Below are 18,539 nucleotides of genomic sequence, written 5' to 3'. Positions count from 1 at the left end.
ACAGCAAGAACATAATAATTATATATTACAATTACAATAATAATAATTATTATTATTTTGGCATTTTAGCTAAATGTGCACCTGGGTTTTATGCAACACGAAAGTCGCTGGTTGGCCTTGTATGTAGATGGTACTCCTGCCCTCCACTGCCACAAATTTTGTATTCATTCAATAATGTTCTAAATTTACGCCAGAGAGAAAATAATTGTCACAAACACAAATTAAATTCAGTAAAGCTAAACATAGAGATAGAAGCTTATCTTGTAATCTGGTAACAGTGAATGCTTAAAATTTTTTGCAATACATATTTTTTTATAAACTACATTTTTTATTACATAAAACTAAAATATACCTATTTTTCTACGACAGCATTTTTTTATTTTCTGCAAAATAGCTATTAGAATAATACATTTTGCTGAATTGAGCATATTTTATATTTTAAGTGTTTAAAGTTTTATTTTTAAATTTACCGCTTTTTAATGACAAATGGCAACCTGGCAACACTGGCTGTGAGCTGTGAGTGACAGCAAAGTGACAGTAGGGATTGAATGCTTGGCATGACTGTGCAAATAGTCGGTCCATTGTGCATGAGTAAAGTGATTCTAACCATAACTTCAAAACGCTTTAGTTTTAAATATTTGTGAACATTAATAACAGAAACAGTTCATTCAAAATAATCTATAAGAATGGGCGATACAAAGGTAGAACCTACAAAGGTGGATAAAACAAAGGGGACTGAGGACAAAAACAAAAATGAACTGGTAATATTTTGGTTTTAGACACGATTGTATTTTACTATAATATAATTCTTTTATAGTCGGAAGAAGACAAACAGCTTCAAGATGAATTAAATTTGTGTGTTGAGAAACTCCAGGTACTGTATATTCTGTAAAACAATTAGAATATTACTAATTTTTTATTTTTATTAGTATAATGAAGAAAAAAATGACTGACATTACTAATTTTATGTTTTTATTAGGATAACGATGAAAAGAGATACCTACTTGCTTTGCAAGCTTTATCAAATCATATTCAAGCCTCAACTACTTCGATGACTTCTGTTCCTAAGCCGTTAAAATTTATGAGGCCCCATTACGAAACCATGAAGACAGTACATGAAAAAATTACTGATCCTGATACTAAAAAAGTCTGTGCAGATATTATATCTGTTTTAGCTATGACAATGGGAGAAGGCAGAGAATGTTTGAAATACCGTCTTCTTTCTAATTTGGATAAAATTGGCGAATGGGGACATGAATATGTTAGGTAAGTAACTTAATAAAACGTAGGTAACCATTATAGAAGCAATACAGCATCATAAACAATAACATAATAGCTTTCAGTAATTCTTCGTCAGTCCATAACTTGTTCAAAAGTTTATGAAACATTTCTTTCTATTGGTTGCTCAGTACCTACTTTTATTAGGTCACTGGGTATATTGTTGATTCTCGTAGCTTTGCCATTTTTTAGATGTTTTAATGTTTGCAAATTCCTTCAATTGTAATTTCTCCAATATTTACTTTTAGCTCTGATGAATCTACTGCATCTTTTATGACTTGTGTTATTTCATTTTTAGCATATATTTCTATAAAGTATTCCTCCCATCTGTGTATTATTTCTTTCTCCTTCTTTATTCTGTTTCCTTGTTTATTCTTTAATTGTATACACCTTTGTGCTTTTCCTGTTAGGTCTCATATCTGGACCTCTGAGGTAGACTACACTGTGTCATTTCAAGTAACTGTGTTTAACCTGTGTTCACAACAAAGTTAACATGTGTTTTGGAGGAAATAAAAACCCTGCGCTCTGGAGAACTAAGTAATGAATTATCTGAGCTTAAAACTGAAATGCAGGAGCTCAAAAATGAGCTCAATACTCTCAAATCACAGGGGGTAAGTAGCGACCAATCAAACCCCATACAGGATCAAACTCCTACCGAGATATATGGTGAAATGCATGACAGGGCAATTCGATCAAAGAACGTTATTTTTTACAATGTTCCTGAAAGCAGAGATGAAAATTCCAAAAATCGGGTTGAGCATGACAAAAAATTTGTCTCAGATTTACTTCCTACTTTAAAGGTCACTTGTTCTGAGTTTAAAGCTTTCCGACTTGGTAAAATGAGACAAAACAATGTGAGACCTCTAAAGATTGTCTTTTCAGATAGTGGTTTGGCACATATTTGCTTAAAAAATCGTAAATTGATTAATAACCTCAACTTGCAAATAAGAGCTGACTTAACAGTTTTACAGCGTAATCAACTAAAAAAAGCTCACGAGGAACTAGCTCAGCGTTCTCAAGTTGAGCAGGATCTTCACATTCAGTATATAAAAGGCATTCCTAGTGTTGTTCAACAAAAAACTAAAGAAAACAACAGAAATACCTCAAAAAACTAAATGTCTACTATCATAATGCGGGGGGGTTGAGAACCAAATTAACAGAACTTCGCAACGCTGTCAATGCCTGTGTGTATGATGTCTTAATTTTTGTGGAGTCTTGGCTTAACGAGAATTACTTATTAGCAGAATTAGGCTTTGTTGATTTTAATGTATTTAGGCAGGATAGGAACCAATTAAATACGGGAAAGAGCAGAGGTGGTGGCACATTAATTGCAGTCAGGAGAAATATTAAATTAAAATTAGTACATACCAGTAACTCAAATCTAGAGAATATTTTTGTTCACATTTCAACTGGCAGGAAAAATATTGTTCTCGGTGCAGTTTATATCCCTCCAGGGTCACCGGTGACTGTATATGAAGAATTTTCCTCGGCGGCCTCAGATCTTGTGGGTGTTTATACAAATTGTGAATTTGTGATTTGCGGTGATTTTAATTTACCACAAGCTATCTGGGTCAATTCCGAGGATGGTTTGCAGGTTGAGGGAGCAGCATCTATAACATCCGCTAATATTTTGTGTGCCTGTTGCAACTATCTTAACCTTAAGCAGGTGAATTCCTTATCAAATAGTTTTGGTGTGTTTCTAGATCTTATTTTTTCAAATATGTGTAGTGTTGTAGTTAATTATGCTTCTGAAAACCTGTCCACCATAACAGAGCATCACCCAGCATATGAGTTTATGATCCCTCTTAAAAGTGATTTAGATTTAAAATATGACGTTTTTTACTACGATTTTAAGAACTGTGATTTTAATGCTATTAACAACTATTTAGCTAGCATATCCTGGGATCATGCACTTGATCATGGTGACATTAACAAATGTGTGGAATATTTTTATAATGTTTTGTACTCTCCTATTGATTATTTTGTCCCGATTAAACATTTTAAGTCATCTAACTTTCCATCTTGGTTTAGCAGGGAATTACAGAGGCTAATCATTGATAAGAAAAAAGCACATTGTAAATTTAAGCAGACTGGGAATTATGAGGACTATCAATTATTTTCACAAAGTAGAGATAGATGTAAAATTTTACGCAATGAATGTCACAACAACTACATAATGAGAATAAATACAGAATTGTCCGTTAACCCTAGTCTGTTCTATAAACATGTGAATAATTTACGGAGATCAAGTGCATATCCTAATAGTATGTTTCTTGATAATGAGACTGCCGACAGTGGTCAAGAAATTGTAAATTTATTCTCAAAACATTTTGCTTTATCATATAAAAACAATGATGGGGAGATTCCTGACTATAACTTTAATTATAGTTTGGATCTTAATACAGTGCAATTTTCTTTAACAGAGGTCTTTGATGGTATAAATAGTTTGCAGAGTAGGTATTCACATGGCCCAGATGGTATTCCCTCTGTGCTGCTGAAGAAATGTGTTTGTACGTTGAGCCAACCCTTGCTGCATGTGTTTAACTTGTCCATTTCCACTGGTATTTTTCCTGACTTTTGGAAAGTCAGCTTTCTTACACCTATCCATAAAAGTGGCAATAAGAGTGACGTTCATAACTATCGAGGGATTAGCATACTATCAGCTATTCCTAAGCTTTTTGATAAATTATTTTCCACCCATCTATCCTGGCACTGTCGCAAAATATTAAATGACGAGCAGCATGGATTTTCTCAAGGTAGATCCACCGTGACCAACCTTTTAACGTATCAGTTTGACCTGTTGAATGCCTTTGAGAGCTCCAAACAGGTAGACAGTGTTTACACGGACTTCTCAAGGGCATTCGATAGAGTTAGTCATAAACATATTGTTGCCAAACTAAGTGCAATGGGTTTGGGTGAGAGCCTTGTAAGATTTTCTTATAGTTTGTTAACTGGGCGTACTCAGTTCGTTCGGATTAACAATTACTTATCTAGCGAGATTCAGGTGCTTTTAGGTGTTCCACAGGGGTCTCACTCAGGCCCTGTCTTGTTTAACTTGTTTATTAGAGACCTGAGTACTATAATATTACATTCTGCACTTCTGGCCTTTGCGGACGATTTCAAATTTTATAAGGTTATTGAGTCCGAACTAGACACTGTACTGCTACAAAAGGATCTAAATAACTTATGTGTATGGTGTACTGATAATGGTCTAGAATTAAATGTTAAAAAATGCTTTAGTATTACCTTCAGTCGCTCTAACAATACCATTGTAAAAACGTATATATTGAACAATACTGTTATTGAATCTGTGGACTGTATTAAAGACTTAGGTGTTTTGTTTGACAGAAAATTAACTTTTATACCACATATTACAGACATGATTAATAGGAGTATGCGAAATCTTGAATTTATAACACGTAATAGTTCTCAACTGTCACCGAATTGTTTTTTAAGGTTATATGTTTCTTTTGTGCGCTCATTGCTGGAATATGCCTCAATTATATGGTCACCTTACTATGATTGTCACATTAGAAATATTGAGTCCGTCCAGAAAACATTTCTTCGTTCTTTGGCATTTCGAGCTCATATCAATATTTGTCAGGGTTTTAACATTAATTATGATCTGGTTAATCAAACATTTAAATTGGATAGCTTGGAAGTAAGAAGGGCTAAATCAGATTTAACAATCATTTATAAAATATTAAATGGTCTATATCATTGCCCAACTATCTTACAAGCTATAAGCCTCAATACTGTCCAAAGACGGGTTTCCCCAATTTTTCGCATACCTTATCATAATACGAACTATTGCTTTTACTCCCCATTGTCACGCACCTTGCGTCTAATTAATCATAATCAAAACAGTCTTGATCCATTTGTGGACAGTCTTCGTGTATTTAAAAGAAGCATACATAATTCAGTAACTGAAGTAAAGTACTAAGTTTCTATAATTTATTAATTATTTATTATTGTTACTAATTTAATTTTGTTGGTTTTTATTGTTGTCATTGTTGTCATTTTTATTATCTTTTGTTATTTGTTATTTTAGGTTAAAATTGGTTATCTTTACTGTTTACCATAATATTTCATTTTTTTTTATACATTTTTTGTAAATTGGCTCTGCCGTTTATTGAATAAATTAAATTAAATTAAGTTTAAATCATTTAGGATGTTAATAAAAATCTGATATATCCCATAATTTGTTGAAAGACAATATGACCATATTTTAATGATAATACCAGGGTGGGCATAAGTCAGTTAACGCTGTCTGACGCGGTTCAAAAATAGTGAGGACGCGGCAACGGTGCTTGCCGTACCGAATTGGTGAGATGACGGAAGGAGTGTGGAGCTTGTTGTTAGTTCAAGATTGTCAGTCACCGAGTTCACGTCGCCATGGCAGCCCAAGCCCGTGGAAAGTACACTACAGAAGAACGAGTCTGTCTGTTGACTTCGTACCTACATTATCATGCAGATTATCAGATGGTATTCAACGAATTCACTACTAAGTATCCAAATAGGCCTGTTCCTACAAGGCAGATGGTTTACAAGTTGCATAAGAGGTTTCAACAAAGTGGGTCAGTATTAGACGCACCGCGTAGTGGTCGTCCTTTTGTGGTAGTGACAGATGAAAATATCGAACTCGTTGTGGAAACATTTGTTAAGACGCCCAAGCAATCCACAGTTTGGGCATCGCTTCAAGGTATATCTCGCCAAAGTGTAAGTTGCATGTTAAAGAAATTTAATTATCATTGTTATCGTCCATGTTTGATACATGCGATAACAGAAGACGACTCTGATCATAGATTAGAATTTTGCGAGTGGTATACTGGTTGTGCAGATGACGACGCACAATTTTATAAGCAAATTCTTTGGAGTGATGAGCCGCAGTTCAAACTAAACGGACGGATTAACAGACACAATTGTGTTTACTGGGCAGATGAAAACCCTCACGAAACCATTGCTCATGAGTTAAATCTTCCTGGAGTAACAGTGTGGGCTGGACTTCACGCCGGTGGTCTTGTTGGGCTGTATTTTTTTGAGGGCAGTGTAAATGCAGAAAATTATCTTGAACTGCTTATTGATTTAAAGGGTACTTTGGAAAATAACCCAGAGTTTGCAGATATTCGCTATTTTCAACAAGACGGCGCTCCTCCGCACTTCGGACTTGCAGTTCGCGAATACCTGAATGCCGAGTTTGACATGTGGATAGGAAGAAGAGGAAGAATTGAGTGGCCAGCACGGTCACCTGACATAACGCCATGCGATTTTGCTTTGTGGGGAGTAGGGGAACATGGGTAACAATGAGACACTTTTTTTTGGAGCTTAGTATTTTAGAAACTAAGCTAAATAATATTTATTTTTTGAGTTTTACATGATGGTATAAGTATTTACAAATAATTTTGAATAGAATATAATGCAAAAAATGATAAATAAAGTAAATACAGAAAATATTCTATCAAAATGTCATTTGTCTCATTGTTACCCATAGCGGAGGTACAATGAGACACTATTTGAAAAGTGCAATTTTTTATGCAAAACATTAGAAAAATAATGAAAAAATATATCAACATTAATTTTTCTGCCTTTCGGAAATAAATAAACTAAACCTTATTGTAATATAAGAAAAACATAAACATTAATATTGCTGAATATTTAAATTGAACTTAATTTCAAATGAATAAAAAGCGTTTTGTTATGCCATAGTTAACAGGACATGGCAAAATCATTTTTATGTCTTTTTGGCAGCGTTGTAAGCCAAACTAAATGGCTTAAAGACTTTTAAAACCAGAGGTTGCAACTTGTTCGTTGAATGTGGAGGAAAAGTTATAATAGTAATTCAATTCTCTTGCCAATGTCTAAAACTTTCAAGTTATTTTCCTTAGCTACTCTTCTGATGCTGCATCCAGCATCTACAGCTGTACGCAATTGTTCCTTTGTCGAATTTCCTAGGAGGATTTCGCGTCATTTTTTTTCAAAAATTAATTTAAAATTAAGATATAAAATAATTTACATTATGGGATACAATGCGACATGTCTCATTGTTACCCAACAAGCAATGTCTCATTGTTACCCAAACGACCTTTACAACAAAAAAAATTAATTTCAACCTAACCTTTAATCGATTCAATGAAAAAATATCTCCAATTATCAAACAATAAGGCCCTGCATATTATCCATTCGCCAAAAAATGAAAGAAAACAGGTTTTTCGTTTAAAATTCAAAAATACCTACCTTTAACAAAAAAAGAATTGGTCAAATATTAACACTCACTGCCGGTCGAAACGAAACTAAACATGTGGGATGCCTACAAACAGAAACCTTGTGGTCCTTACATAAAAGCTAAAGCGCGCATGCCAAAATTTTGACGAAAAAGTCGCATAGGTAGCCAGAAATACAGGTGTCTCATTGTTCCCCGTGTCTCATTGTTACCCATGTTCCCCTACTCAAAAATAAAGTGTTCGCCACCCCATTACGTGATATTGAACATTTGAAAACAAGAATTCAAGAGGAATTCGATGCACTCTGCAACAACCCAGAATTCTTTGATAAAACCTGCAACAGCGTATTAGGTGCATTGAGGAAGGTGGTCTGCAGTTTGAACACAAACAGTAACTTTAAAACCATAATTACTTTAATAATTAATCAAATCAATAAATTAGTTTTCTGTTTAGAATTTTTTATTTGGTATGCAAATTGGTTAACTGACTTATGCCCATCCCTGTATATAACTAATTTGTATAATCCAACTAATAAGATAAGTGGATTAAAGGAACTTGTTCAAAATAACACCATGTTGACATAGTGTATTTTACCTCTGAGGTCCAGATATATGATTATGTATTGTGTTCATAGATCACTTTCTTGCGCTGCTTTCTCTGGTATATTTAGCATTTCATTTATCTTTTCTGGCTTGTTTTTCTACTTCTACATTTTTTACATAATATTTGCTTTCAAGTGCCCTCTGTTCTGTATGTTCTTCTTTGAGAAGTTTTTCTTCCTTTCCTCTATCACTTGTAGAGTATATTTAGTTACTGTTTTTATTTTCTCTTCTTTTCAATCCCATTGTTTTTTTGCTGCATGAGTGCTTTCATTTTTCTTTTACTGACTCTCCAATTTGCTGTGATACAGCAAATTGGAGAGCATGTGTAACAAAAACTGTTTAAAAGCAGTGATTAATAATAATAAAAATATTAAAGTCTTTAACAAATGGGGTCTCGAAGTCAACATTAAGAAAATGAAGCCATGTGTATTGGAGGGACAAAGCAGTCCGTTGCATTAGACGACGGGGTAGAAATTAAACACTGTGATGAATACAACTACCTGGGCATGAAGATAACTCAAGATGGAACACTCGATACTGCTATAAAAGACAGAAACATACAGGATAGAAAAGCCATATCCATGATGAACGGCTTTCTGTGGGACCAAACAATATCTAAAGCGAACAAATAGCTCATATGCAATACCATGCTTAAAAGTGTAATCACATATGGCAGTGAAGTTTGGCCACTGAAGCAAAAAATGGAGAAAATGTTACTAGTAACAGAAATGGACTTCTGGAGAAGAGCAGCAGGCAAATCAAGAAGATATCGGATACCAAATGAGAGAATACAAGAAATGATGGGAATCACACATACAATAATTGATGACATAAAAACAAGACAACTAGTGTGGTACGGCCATGTACAGAGAATGCCAGATGACAGGGTCCCCAAACAGATTTTGGCATGGACACCACAAGGAAGAAGAAAAAGAGGAAAGCCGAGAAGAAGCTGGAGGGAGGGGATTGAAAAAGAACTAAGAGGAAAGAGAAATCCCTCCAGGTCTATAGTTAAACAGAGAAGAATGGTGGTTAGGAGTCAGAAGGCGTCGGAGAACGCTGTAAACCGATAGTAGTAGTAGTAGAAACATTGTGAAGCCACGGAACCAGATTGATATTATGAAGATGACCAGAGCAAGAAATACGGACAAGAGAAAGATATCCAAAACCTAGATGAGAATCAATATCTACTAAACTACTCGGGTGCAAAAAAATCGATCCACAGAAAATTTGGTCATTTTTGTTGTCTCGAATTTCCTAAACCTGTTGTCCGAGTTAAGTGATTTTTTTACCATGTTGTTATAGCCTTATTCATTAACAATATCGCTGTAATAATATTGTTGCTAGACGGGTAAATTGTCATTGTATACCAGGTGTACGAATCAAACTGTGTTTTTTTTTCTCAAAGTTTGCATCACCCTGTGGACTATTCTAGCGTTTATAAAATACTGAAATTAAAAACCTACTATAGCCTCAGGTTTTCTTAACATTATGTTTGTAGATTCATTCGCTTATGTTGGATAATAAAAAAGTTAGGTACTTTAACAACTGGCCATGTTCGTCATCAGTACAGGGTGTTTCGAAATAAGTGTAGCAAACTTTAAGGGTTAATTTTACACATGAAAATAATGACAGTTTGCTTTATAATCATATGTCCGCAATTGTTTCGTTTCTGAGATACGGGATGTTCAATTTTTTTTAAACTGACGATTTATTTATTGCTTTAAAACCAGTTGAGATATGCAAATCAAATTTGGTGGGTTTTAGGACGTAGTTATTGCACATTTTTTGACATACAATTAAGAATTTAACATTCACCATTAGCGCGCAAACGGGTATTATGACCGGTCATATTACCCGTATGCACGCCAATGGTGAATATAACATTCAAAAAATGCGCAATAACTACGTCTTAAAACCCACCAAATTTGATTTGCATATCTTAACTGGTTTTAAAGCAATAAATAAATCGTCAGTTTGTAAAAAAAGTTGAACATCCCGTATCTCGGAAACGAAGCGTTTGCGGACATATGATTATAAAGCAAACTGTCATTATGTTCTCATGTAAAATTACCCCTTAAAGTTTGTAGTACCTATTTAGAAACACTCTATACTGAATGCGAACATGGCCAGTTGTTAAAGTACCTAAATTTTTTATTATCCAACATAAGCGAATGAATCCAAAAACAGAATGTTAAGAAAACCTGAGGCTATAGTTGGATTTTAATTTCAGTATTTTATAAATGCTAGAATAGTCCACAGGGTGATGCGAACTTTGAGAAATAAACACAGTTTAATTCGTACACCCGGTATACAATGACAGTTTACCTGTCTAGCAACAATATTATTACATCGATATTGTTAATGAATAAGGCTATAACATGGAAAAAAATAACTTAAATCGGTTTAGGAAATTCGAGACTTTTAAAATATCCAAATTTTTAAGTTAGTATGTAGATTTTTTTTTGCACCTGAGTGTAGTTGGTGGTTATAAAGCAATAAATAAATCGTCAGTTTGTAAAAAAATTGAACATGCCGTATCTCGGAAAGAAGCTTTTGCGGAAATATGATTATAAAGCTAACTGTCATTATTTTTTCATGTAAAATTACTCAGTAAAGTTTGTCGCACTTATTTAGAAACACTGTACTGATGACGAACATGGCTAGTTGTTAAAGTAGCTAACTTTTTTATTATCCAACATAAACGAATGAATCTGAAAACAGAACGTCAAAATAACCTGAGGTTATAGTTGGGTTTTAATTTAAGTATTTTATAAATGCAAGAATATTCCACAGGGTGATGCGAAGTTTGAGAGAAAAACACAGTTTGATTCGTACACCCGGTATAGAATGACAGTTTACCTGTCCAGCAACAATATTATTACAGCGATATTGTTAATAAATAAGGCTATAACTTGGTAAAAAAAATTGCTTAAATCGAACAACAGGTTTAGGAAATTCGAGACATCAAAAATGACCAAATTTTCAGTGGATCGATTTTTTTTGCACCTGAGTGTATTACAAATTAACAATTACGATTAACATCTACAAACTACATGGAACATCAGGTTGCTCAACACAAGAGTCCAAGAAATAAGCCAAGTGCTGAAAAGGAAACAAATAGACAGATACATTCTACAGGAAACAAAAAAGAAAGGAAAAGGACAATCAAAATTAGGTGAATATATGTTAATCTACAGTGGAGTAGAAAGAGAAAATACCACCAAAGAAAGTGCAGCCTTCCTAATACACCAAAATCACATCTAAGAGTATCAATAAGTACCTATCAGAAAGAATTGTAATAGCAAAGATAGAAATGGAGAATAATGAACAGAAATAAAGTCGCATATTTCTGTCATCCATCCATTGAAGTGCCGGCATCATTGTTTATTAACATGTTTATTATAAACATGTTTAAGAAATTTGATAGCCGCTTTATGGATAAAGAATTGCCGGTATGTTAACATGTCGTTAATTAGTCATTATAGAATTTAATGTACACAGTTGCATATTAGTACAGTTAAAATAATTAGACAATATTTGTGAACCAAAAGAAATTAAACGTTTTTTTTTTCTACTTTTAAGGACAAAGGAGCAAGTTCATTTGCCGAGCTGAATTCAAAATTATTCTATATTTGAAGCATTATTTGGTTAAAACATCTCATTCTTGATGGTAAAAATATATATTAATTTGTCTGGACTAAAGGTGGTATCTGTTTGAATTATACCGACAGATGGTAGATACATGGACTCAACTTTACACAAAAAATAAGCATAATAAGGTGCCTCAACCCAGCAGATATAATTAGCGACTATAGCCTAGTCTAGTATTATGTAAAATAAGAATCATGAAATACTTCACACCTAAGAAAGGGGCACCAACATAAACACAAAAATAAGAGTCCAAGGGCTAAATACAGAATACTTATTAGTGTGACCAACTCCAATTCAGTCGAATTCGGGACAAGGCTAAAAAATACCTGAAATCCGGGACTTTTCAATGAAAATCGGGCCATTTTTTTTTTTTTCAGAAGACGATAATTAAAATACAGAAACGAAATAAACTAAATCGTTTTAGTTTTCGTTTTATACCACGATATAAAATGCATGTGTTTTGGATGTGGTATTAGTATTGCCTACACTCTAGAAATTGTCGACTTTTTTTCGTCCCACCAATTCAATTTGATGTGAATTCTTAGAAGAATAACGTATTCAAAATAGAATTTTACCAAAACGTTGAAAATTCGGATGGCCCGGAAGCCTTGTCCGGGACACGACTTCGTAATTCGGGCCATGTCCCGGATTTTTCGGACTAGTTGGTCACACTACTTATACAGAAAAAGAATAAGATAAATGAAGAAAGGCATTCAGAAGGAAACATAGGCAAACTACTTTCAGCCTATATTTGCTAAAGGTATGATAATGGTTCAATTGAGGGAGAGGTAAAGGAATAATTAAGGATATTAAAACAGAAAAATTTCTATTGCAACAGGACAACAACAAGGTTTGGGATCATTTAGGTCATCAGAAAGTTTAACAGGTTAATTTCTCCAAAAAAAAGACAAAATGCATGGTTATAACAGCAAATCTGATAAAAAAGATTCTAACAGCACAACTCGTGGGAATGAGAAGACGGGGTAGACCAAAGCTGAGGTTGATGGACGGGGTAACACAAGATGTGAGAAGATCGGAGTTGGCAACTGGAAAATGCAAACAAAGGATAGAACATAATGGCTTAGAAAGCTTGAGAATGTCGAGGCCCTCTAAGGGCTGTAGGACCAAGATGATGATAACAGCAAATCTACTAAGATTTGAATAGAGCTGGAAGGTCAGAGAATATAGCAAATTATGTAGTTTAAATATTGAAGCATCACACTATCGAGCTATAGAAAGGTCAAAACAGAAGTGGAAGATAAAGTGAATAGAGATGCAGGTTGCCTGAAAGAAATAATACAGAGAAAGAAAAATATTGGGAAATAATGACAAATGCTGCAGCTACACAACCTGACAGGGGACAACAGGGATACATGGTGGAGAGTATCAAGGAATGGGTAAGAAATAGCAGAGTAGAATGGAAAGATCATACAAGCCAAATGACAACAAATAGAGTAGTAAAGACGGCGAGATATGGTTCCCCAATAGGAAGACAATCAATGGAACGACCACAAAAACTGTGGAAGGACAACTTACTGAAGGCACATTGAAAAACAGACAGTCATGTCGACATAAAAAGAAGAAGCAGAATATTTTTAATGGGAATACATCACAGTTTCATCATTTAAAATATGTTTATTTTGATGTGTTGATTTCCACTTCCACAAGTTGTGACGTCGCGTCGATGTTATAATCGTACCTTTTATTTCTGTAGCTCTTATTGTTCCTTCTATAGCGACATTAAATAGTGACGTTGATAGAGAGTCGCCTTGTCGTACTCCACTTACTATTTCTATATTTTTGGTGATTCCGTTATCTGTAATTATTGCTGCAGTCGATCCTTTCATTGTCATTTTCGTAAGCTTTATAAGTTTCATTGGTATATCTAGGTTTTTCATGTTTTCTATTAGGTCGGGTCTTGTTAAGCTGTCAAAGGCCTGCTTGAAGTCTATGAAAAGGATATGTAAGTCGATATCATGTTCGTAACATTTCTCAATTCACTGTGTCTCCTATTTTAGTTTCAATGTATTTTGAGAGTTTTTGTCTGATTAATGATGTCAATATTTTGTAGCAGCTGTTTAACAGTGTTACTCCTATATAGTTGTTACATTTTGTGGTGTCCCCTTTCTTAAGGATCGGAAATATCCATCCAGTTTTCCATTCTTCGGGCATTCTTTCTTCTTCCCAAATCCTTATTATTAGGTCGTATATTTTCCGTTGTGGTTTTTCCCCGCCTCGTTTTATTGCTGACGACATAGCATTAATTAGCAGAAACTTGAACAGTTTAAAGGAAGAATTGACGAAGTTATGCAAAGAAGCATCCAAAAGGGGTTTAGAAATAAATCAAAACAAAACAAAATACCTAACATGCTCAAGAAAAACCCCAGTTAATGTGATAAGCTTAAATATTTGTGAATATAAATTTGAAAAGGTAGAACATTTTAAATATCTTGGAGTCTCAGTTAATGGAACTAATGATAGAAGTATAGAAATTAATGAAAGAATCCAGGCAGGAAACAGAACCTACTGGAAATACAGTAACTTCCTCCAAGATAATAAGCTTATTTAGAATACAAAACTGAAAATTTACAAAGCAGAAATTAGATCAGTAATCACATATGGTGCTGATAGACCAGGGCATTTAGCACTAAAAACACCCGAATAAATAAATTTTTAAATACAGCACCTAGAGACTTGCAGTTTTTTGCATTATGTTCAGGATGACGTCAGGAAAAAAGTCTATTATCCAAAAATGGGTGGAAATGCATAATTGCACTGTAAAGTGCATAAAATGCATCCAAAATTGCATAAATATAAAATTAAAGTCAAAAATCAGTATACTAAGGAACAAAATTTATTATTTGGGGGGTTTTTGGGGTCACTGAATACGATTACGCCATCAGAACTGATCCCCAGAGCACCTGGTGCCCAAGGTCACGGTAAGAGACGTCATCTTCTGGAGTTTCGATGGTTTTCGGTATTAAATCGACGCAAACGGATTACTCATGGGTTCTAGGGGTCGCTAAATACGAATATAATATCAGAATTGACCTCCGGAGTACCTGGTGCCCAGGGTCGCTACTATGGCCCGTCATCTTCTGGAGTTTCGAAAGATTTCGGCACTAAATTGATGTAACTGGACTACTTGGGGAGTTTTTGAGGTGGTTAAATACCAAGATGCCATCAGGATATACCTTAGGATCACCTGGTGCCCAAGGCCACTGTAAGGGACGTCATCTTCTGAAGTTTCGAGGACTTTCGGTATCAAATTGATGCAAACTGATTACTTGCGGGTTTTTGAGGTCGCTAAACACGAATATGCCATCAAGAACGACTCACTGTGCACCTGGAGCCCAAGCTCACTGCAAGGGGCGTCCTCTTCTAGAATTTGAGAGATTTCGGCATTAAATTGATAAAAATGGATTACTCGGGGTTTTTAAGTCGTTAAACACGAATATGGCATCAGGACAGACCTCTCGATCACCTGGTGCCCAAGGTCACTGCAAGGGACGTCATCTTCTGGAGTTTCGAGGGCTTTCGGTATTAAATTGATGCAAACGGATTACTTACGTGTTTTTGGGGTTACTAAACATAAATATGATCTCAGAATTGAACTCCGGAGTATCTGGTGACCAGGATCGCTAGTAGGGCACGTCATCTTCTGGAGTTTCGAGGGTTTTCGGCATAAAATGGATGCAAATGGATTACTCGGGGAGTTTTTGAGGTCGCTAAACACGAATATGCCATTAGAACAGACCCACGGAGCACCTGGTGCCCAGGGTCACTGCCAGGGACGTCATCTTCTGGTGTTTCGAGAAATTTCGGCATTTAATTGATGCAAATGGATTACTGAGGGGTTCTTGAGGTCGCTAAATACGAATATGCCATCAAAACCGAATCCCGGAGAACCTGGTGCCCAAGGTTATTGCTAGGGGCGTCATCTTCTGGAGCTTCGAGAGTTTTCGATACTAAATTGATGCAAACGGATTACTCATAGCTTTTTGGGGTTGCTGAAAGCGAATACGTAATCAGATCTCACCCTCAGAACACCTGGTGCATAATGCAGGTCATCTTCTGTAGTTCCGAGGGTTTTCGGCATTCAATTGATGCAAACGGATTACTTACTAATCGGATTTTTTTGAACACGATTGCGTCATCAGAACAGACACCAGAGCACCTGGTACCTAGGACACGTCATCTTCGGGTGTTTCGAGGGTTTTCGGTACTTAATTGATGCAAATGGATTACTTATGGGTTTTTTGGGTTTCTGAACATAAATACGCCATCAGAACAGACACCAGAGCACCTGGCGCCTAAGGCACGTTATCTTCTGTAGTTTCGATAGTTTTCGGTACTAAATTAGTGCAAACGGATTATTCTTGAGTTTTTGGGATTCCTGAATATAAATAGATTACTTATGGGTTTTTTGGGTTTCTGAACATAAATACGCCATCAGAACAGACACCAGAGCACCTGGTGCCTAAGGCACGTTATCTTCTGTAGTTTCGATAGTTTTCGGTACTAAATTAGTGCAAACGGATTATTCTTGAGTTTTTGGGATTCCTGAATATAAATATGCCATCAGACCCAACACACGCAGCCTCTGGTGCTTAAGGCAGGTCATCTTCTGGAGTTTTGAGTGTTTGCGGTACTAAATTGATGAAAACTGATTACTCATGGGTTTCTCAGGTACCTGAACACGAAAACGCCATCAGAACAGACACCGAAGCACCTGGTGCCTAAAGCACGTTATCTTTTGGAGTTTAGAGAGTTGTTGGTACTAAATTGATGAAAAATGGATTACTTTTTGGTTTTGGGGTTGTTGAACACGAATATGGCTTAAATGAGGAATTATGAAGTATCTAGTGATTACGGTGATCACTAATAATGCCAACGCATAATAAATTTCATGTAAAAAATTAAATAGATCAACATAGTAGAGTTCGTATTCCGTAAACCCAAAAACCCATGAGCAATTCATTTACATAAATTCGGTACCAACATTTTTCTTAACTCCATTAGATGATATACCTTAGGCACCAGGTGCTCCGGTGTTTGTTCTGACGGCGTATTTGTCTTCAGCAACCCCAAAAACTCATGAGTAATCCATATGAATCTATTTAATGCCGAAAACCCTCAAAACTCCAGAGGATAACGTGCCTTAGGCCCAGATGCTCCGGTGTCTCTTCTGATGGGGTATTTGTGTTTAACAATGCCAAAAACCTGTGAGTAATCTGTTTGCAACAATTGAGTACCTTAAACTTTCGAAACTCCAGAAGATGACGTGCCTTAGGGACCAAGTCTTCCAGTGTCTGTTCTGATGGGGTAAAACCCCTTGAATAATTTATTTTCATCAATTTAATGTTGAAATTTCTTAAAACTTCAAAAGATGACGTCCTTTGTAGTCACCTTGGGCATCAGGTGCACAGGGGTTGTTTGTGATGGCATATTCATATTTAGCGACCTCAAAAACCCTCCAGTAATCCATTTGCATCAATTAAATGCCGAAACCCCAGAAGATTACGTACCCTGCAGTGACCTTGGGCACCAGGTGATCCGGTGGTCTGTTCTGATGGCATATTCGTATCTAACATTACAAAACCCCGAGTAACCCATTTTTATCAATTTAACGCCCAAAGACCTTGGGCTCCAGGTGCACAGGGGGTCGGTTTTAATGGCACATTCGTGTTTATCGACCTCAAAAACCCTTCAGTAATCCATTTGCATCAATTAAATGCCGAAAATCCTCGAAACCCCAGAAGATGACGTACCTTATTATAGCGACCCTGGGCACCAGGTACTCCGGAGTTATAATATTCGTGTTTACCGACCCCAAAAAACCCGTGAGTAATCCGTTTACATCAGTTTAATGCCGAAAACACTCAAAACTCCAGAATATTACGTGCCCTTGTAGCGATCCTGGGCACAAGGTACTCCGGAATTCAATTCTGATGGCATATTCGTGTTTATCAACCCCAGAAACCCGTAAGTGATCCGTTTGCATCAATTTAATACCGAAAGCACTCGAAACTCCAGAAGGTGACGTCCCTTGGTGTGACCTTGGGCACCAGGTAATCCGGTGGTCTATTCTGATGGCATATTCGTGTTTGGTGACCTCAAAAACCCCAGAGTAATCCGTTTGCACCAATTTAATACAGAAAGCCCTCGAAAGTCCAGAAGATGATGTCCCTTGCAGTGACCTTGGGCACTAGGTGATCCAGAGGTCTGTTCTGATGGCATATTTGTGTTTAACCACCTCAAAAACCCCCCGAATAGTCCAGTTGCATCAATTTAGTGCCGAAATCCCCAGAAACTCCAGAAGATGACGTGCGTTAGTAGCGACTCTTGGCACCAGGTACTCCGTAGGTCAATTCTGATGGTATATTAGTACTTACTGACCCCTTAAATCCGTAAGTAATCAGTTTGCATCGATTTAATGCCCAAAACCATCAAAACTCCAGAAGATGACGTCTCTTGCACTGACCTTGGGCACCAGGTGATCCGGGGGTCAGTTCTGAAGCCGTAATCGTATTCAATTACCCCAAAAACCCCCCAAATAATAAATCTTGTTCCTTAGTATACTGATTTTGACTTTATTTTTATATTTATGCAATTTTGGATGCATTTTATGCACTTTACAGTGCAATTCTGCATTTGCACCCATTTTTGAATAGTAGACTTTTTTCCTGACATCATCCTGAACATATTGCAAAAAACTGCAAGTCTCTATGTGCTGTATTTAAAAATTTATTTATTTTGTGCTAAATGCCCTCGTCTATGAAGT

At 35.9% G+C, this 18,539-nt stretch overlaps 1 protein-coding gene across 1 annotated transcript in view; it reads left to right on the top strand.

The window, feature by feature from the left end:
• Positions 1–531: 531 nt before the first annotated feature.
• The window catches only part of LOC114333186 (26S proteasome non-ATPase regulatory subunit 2), a 67,423-nt gene continuing 49,415 nt past the window's right edge, over positions 532–18,539 (top strand). The window contains exons 1-3 of the mRNA XM_028283038.2: positions 532–761; positions 818–874; positions 980–1,266. Of these exons, the coding sequence (XP_028138839.1) occupies positions 687–761; positions 818–874; positions 980–1,266 (419 nt within the window). The 5' untranslated portion in view covers positions 532–686. The remainder of the gene's footprint in view (positions 762–817; positions 875–979; positions 1,267–18,539) is intronic.

The sequence above is a fragment of the Diabrotica virgifera genome, chromosome 10 (assembly GCF_917563875.1).
Source record: "Diabrotica virgifera virgifera chromosome 10, PGI_DIABVI_V3a".
Lineage (NCBI taxonomy): Eukaryota > Metazoa > Arthropoda > Insecta > Coleoptera > Chrysomelidae > Diabrotica > Diabrotica virgifera.
The sequence above is the reverse complement of the archived record's forward strand: the minus strand, read 5'-3'. Positions and strand labels throughout refer to the sequence as shown.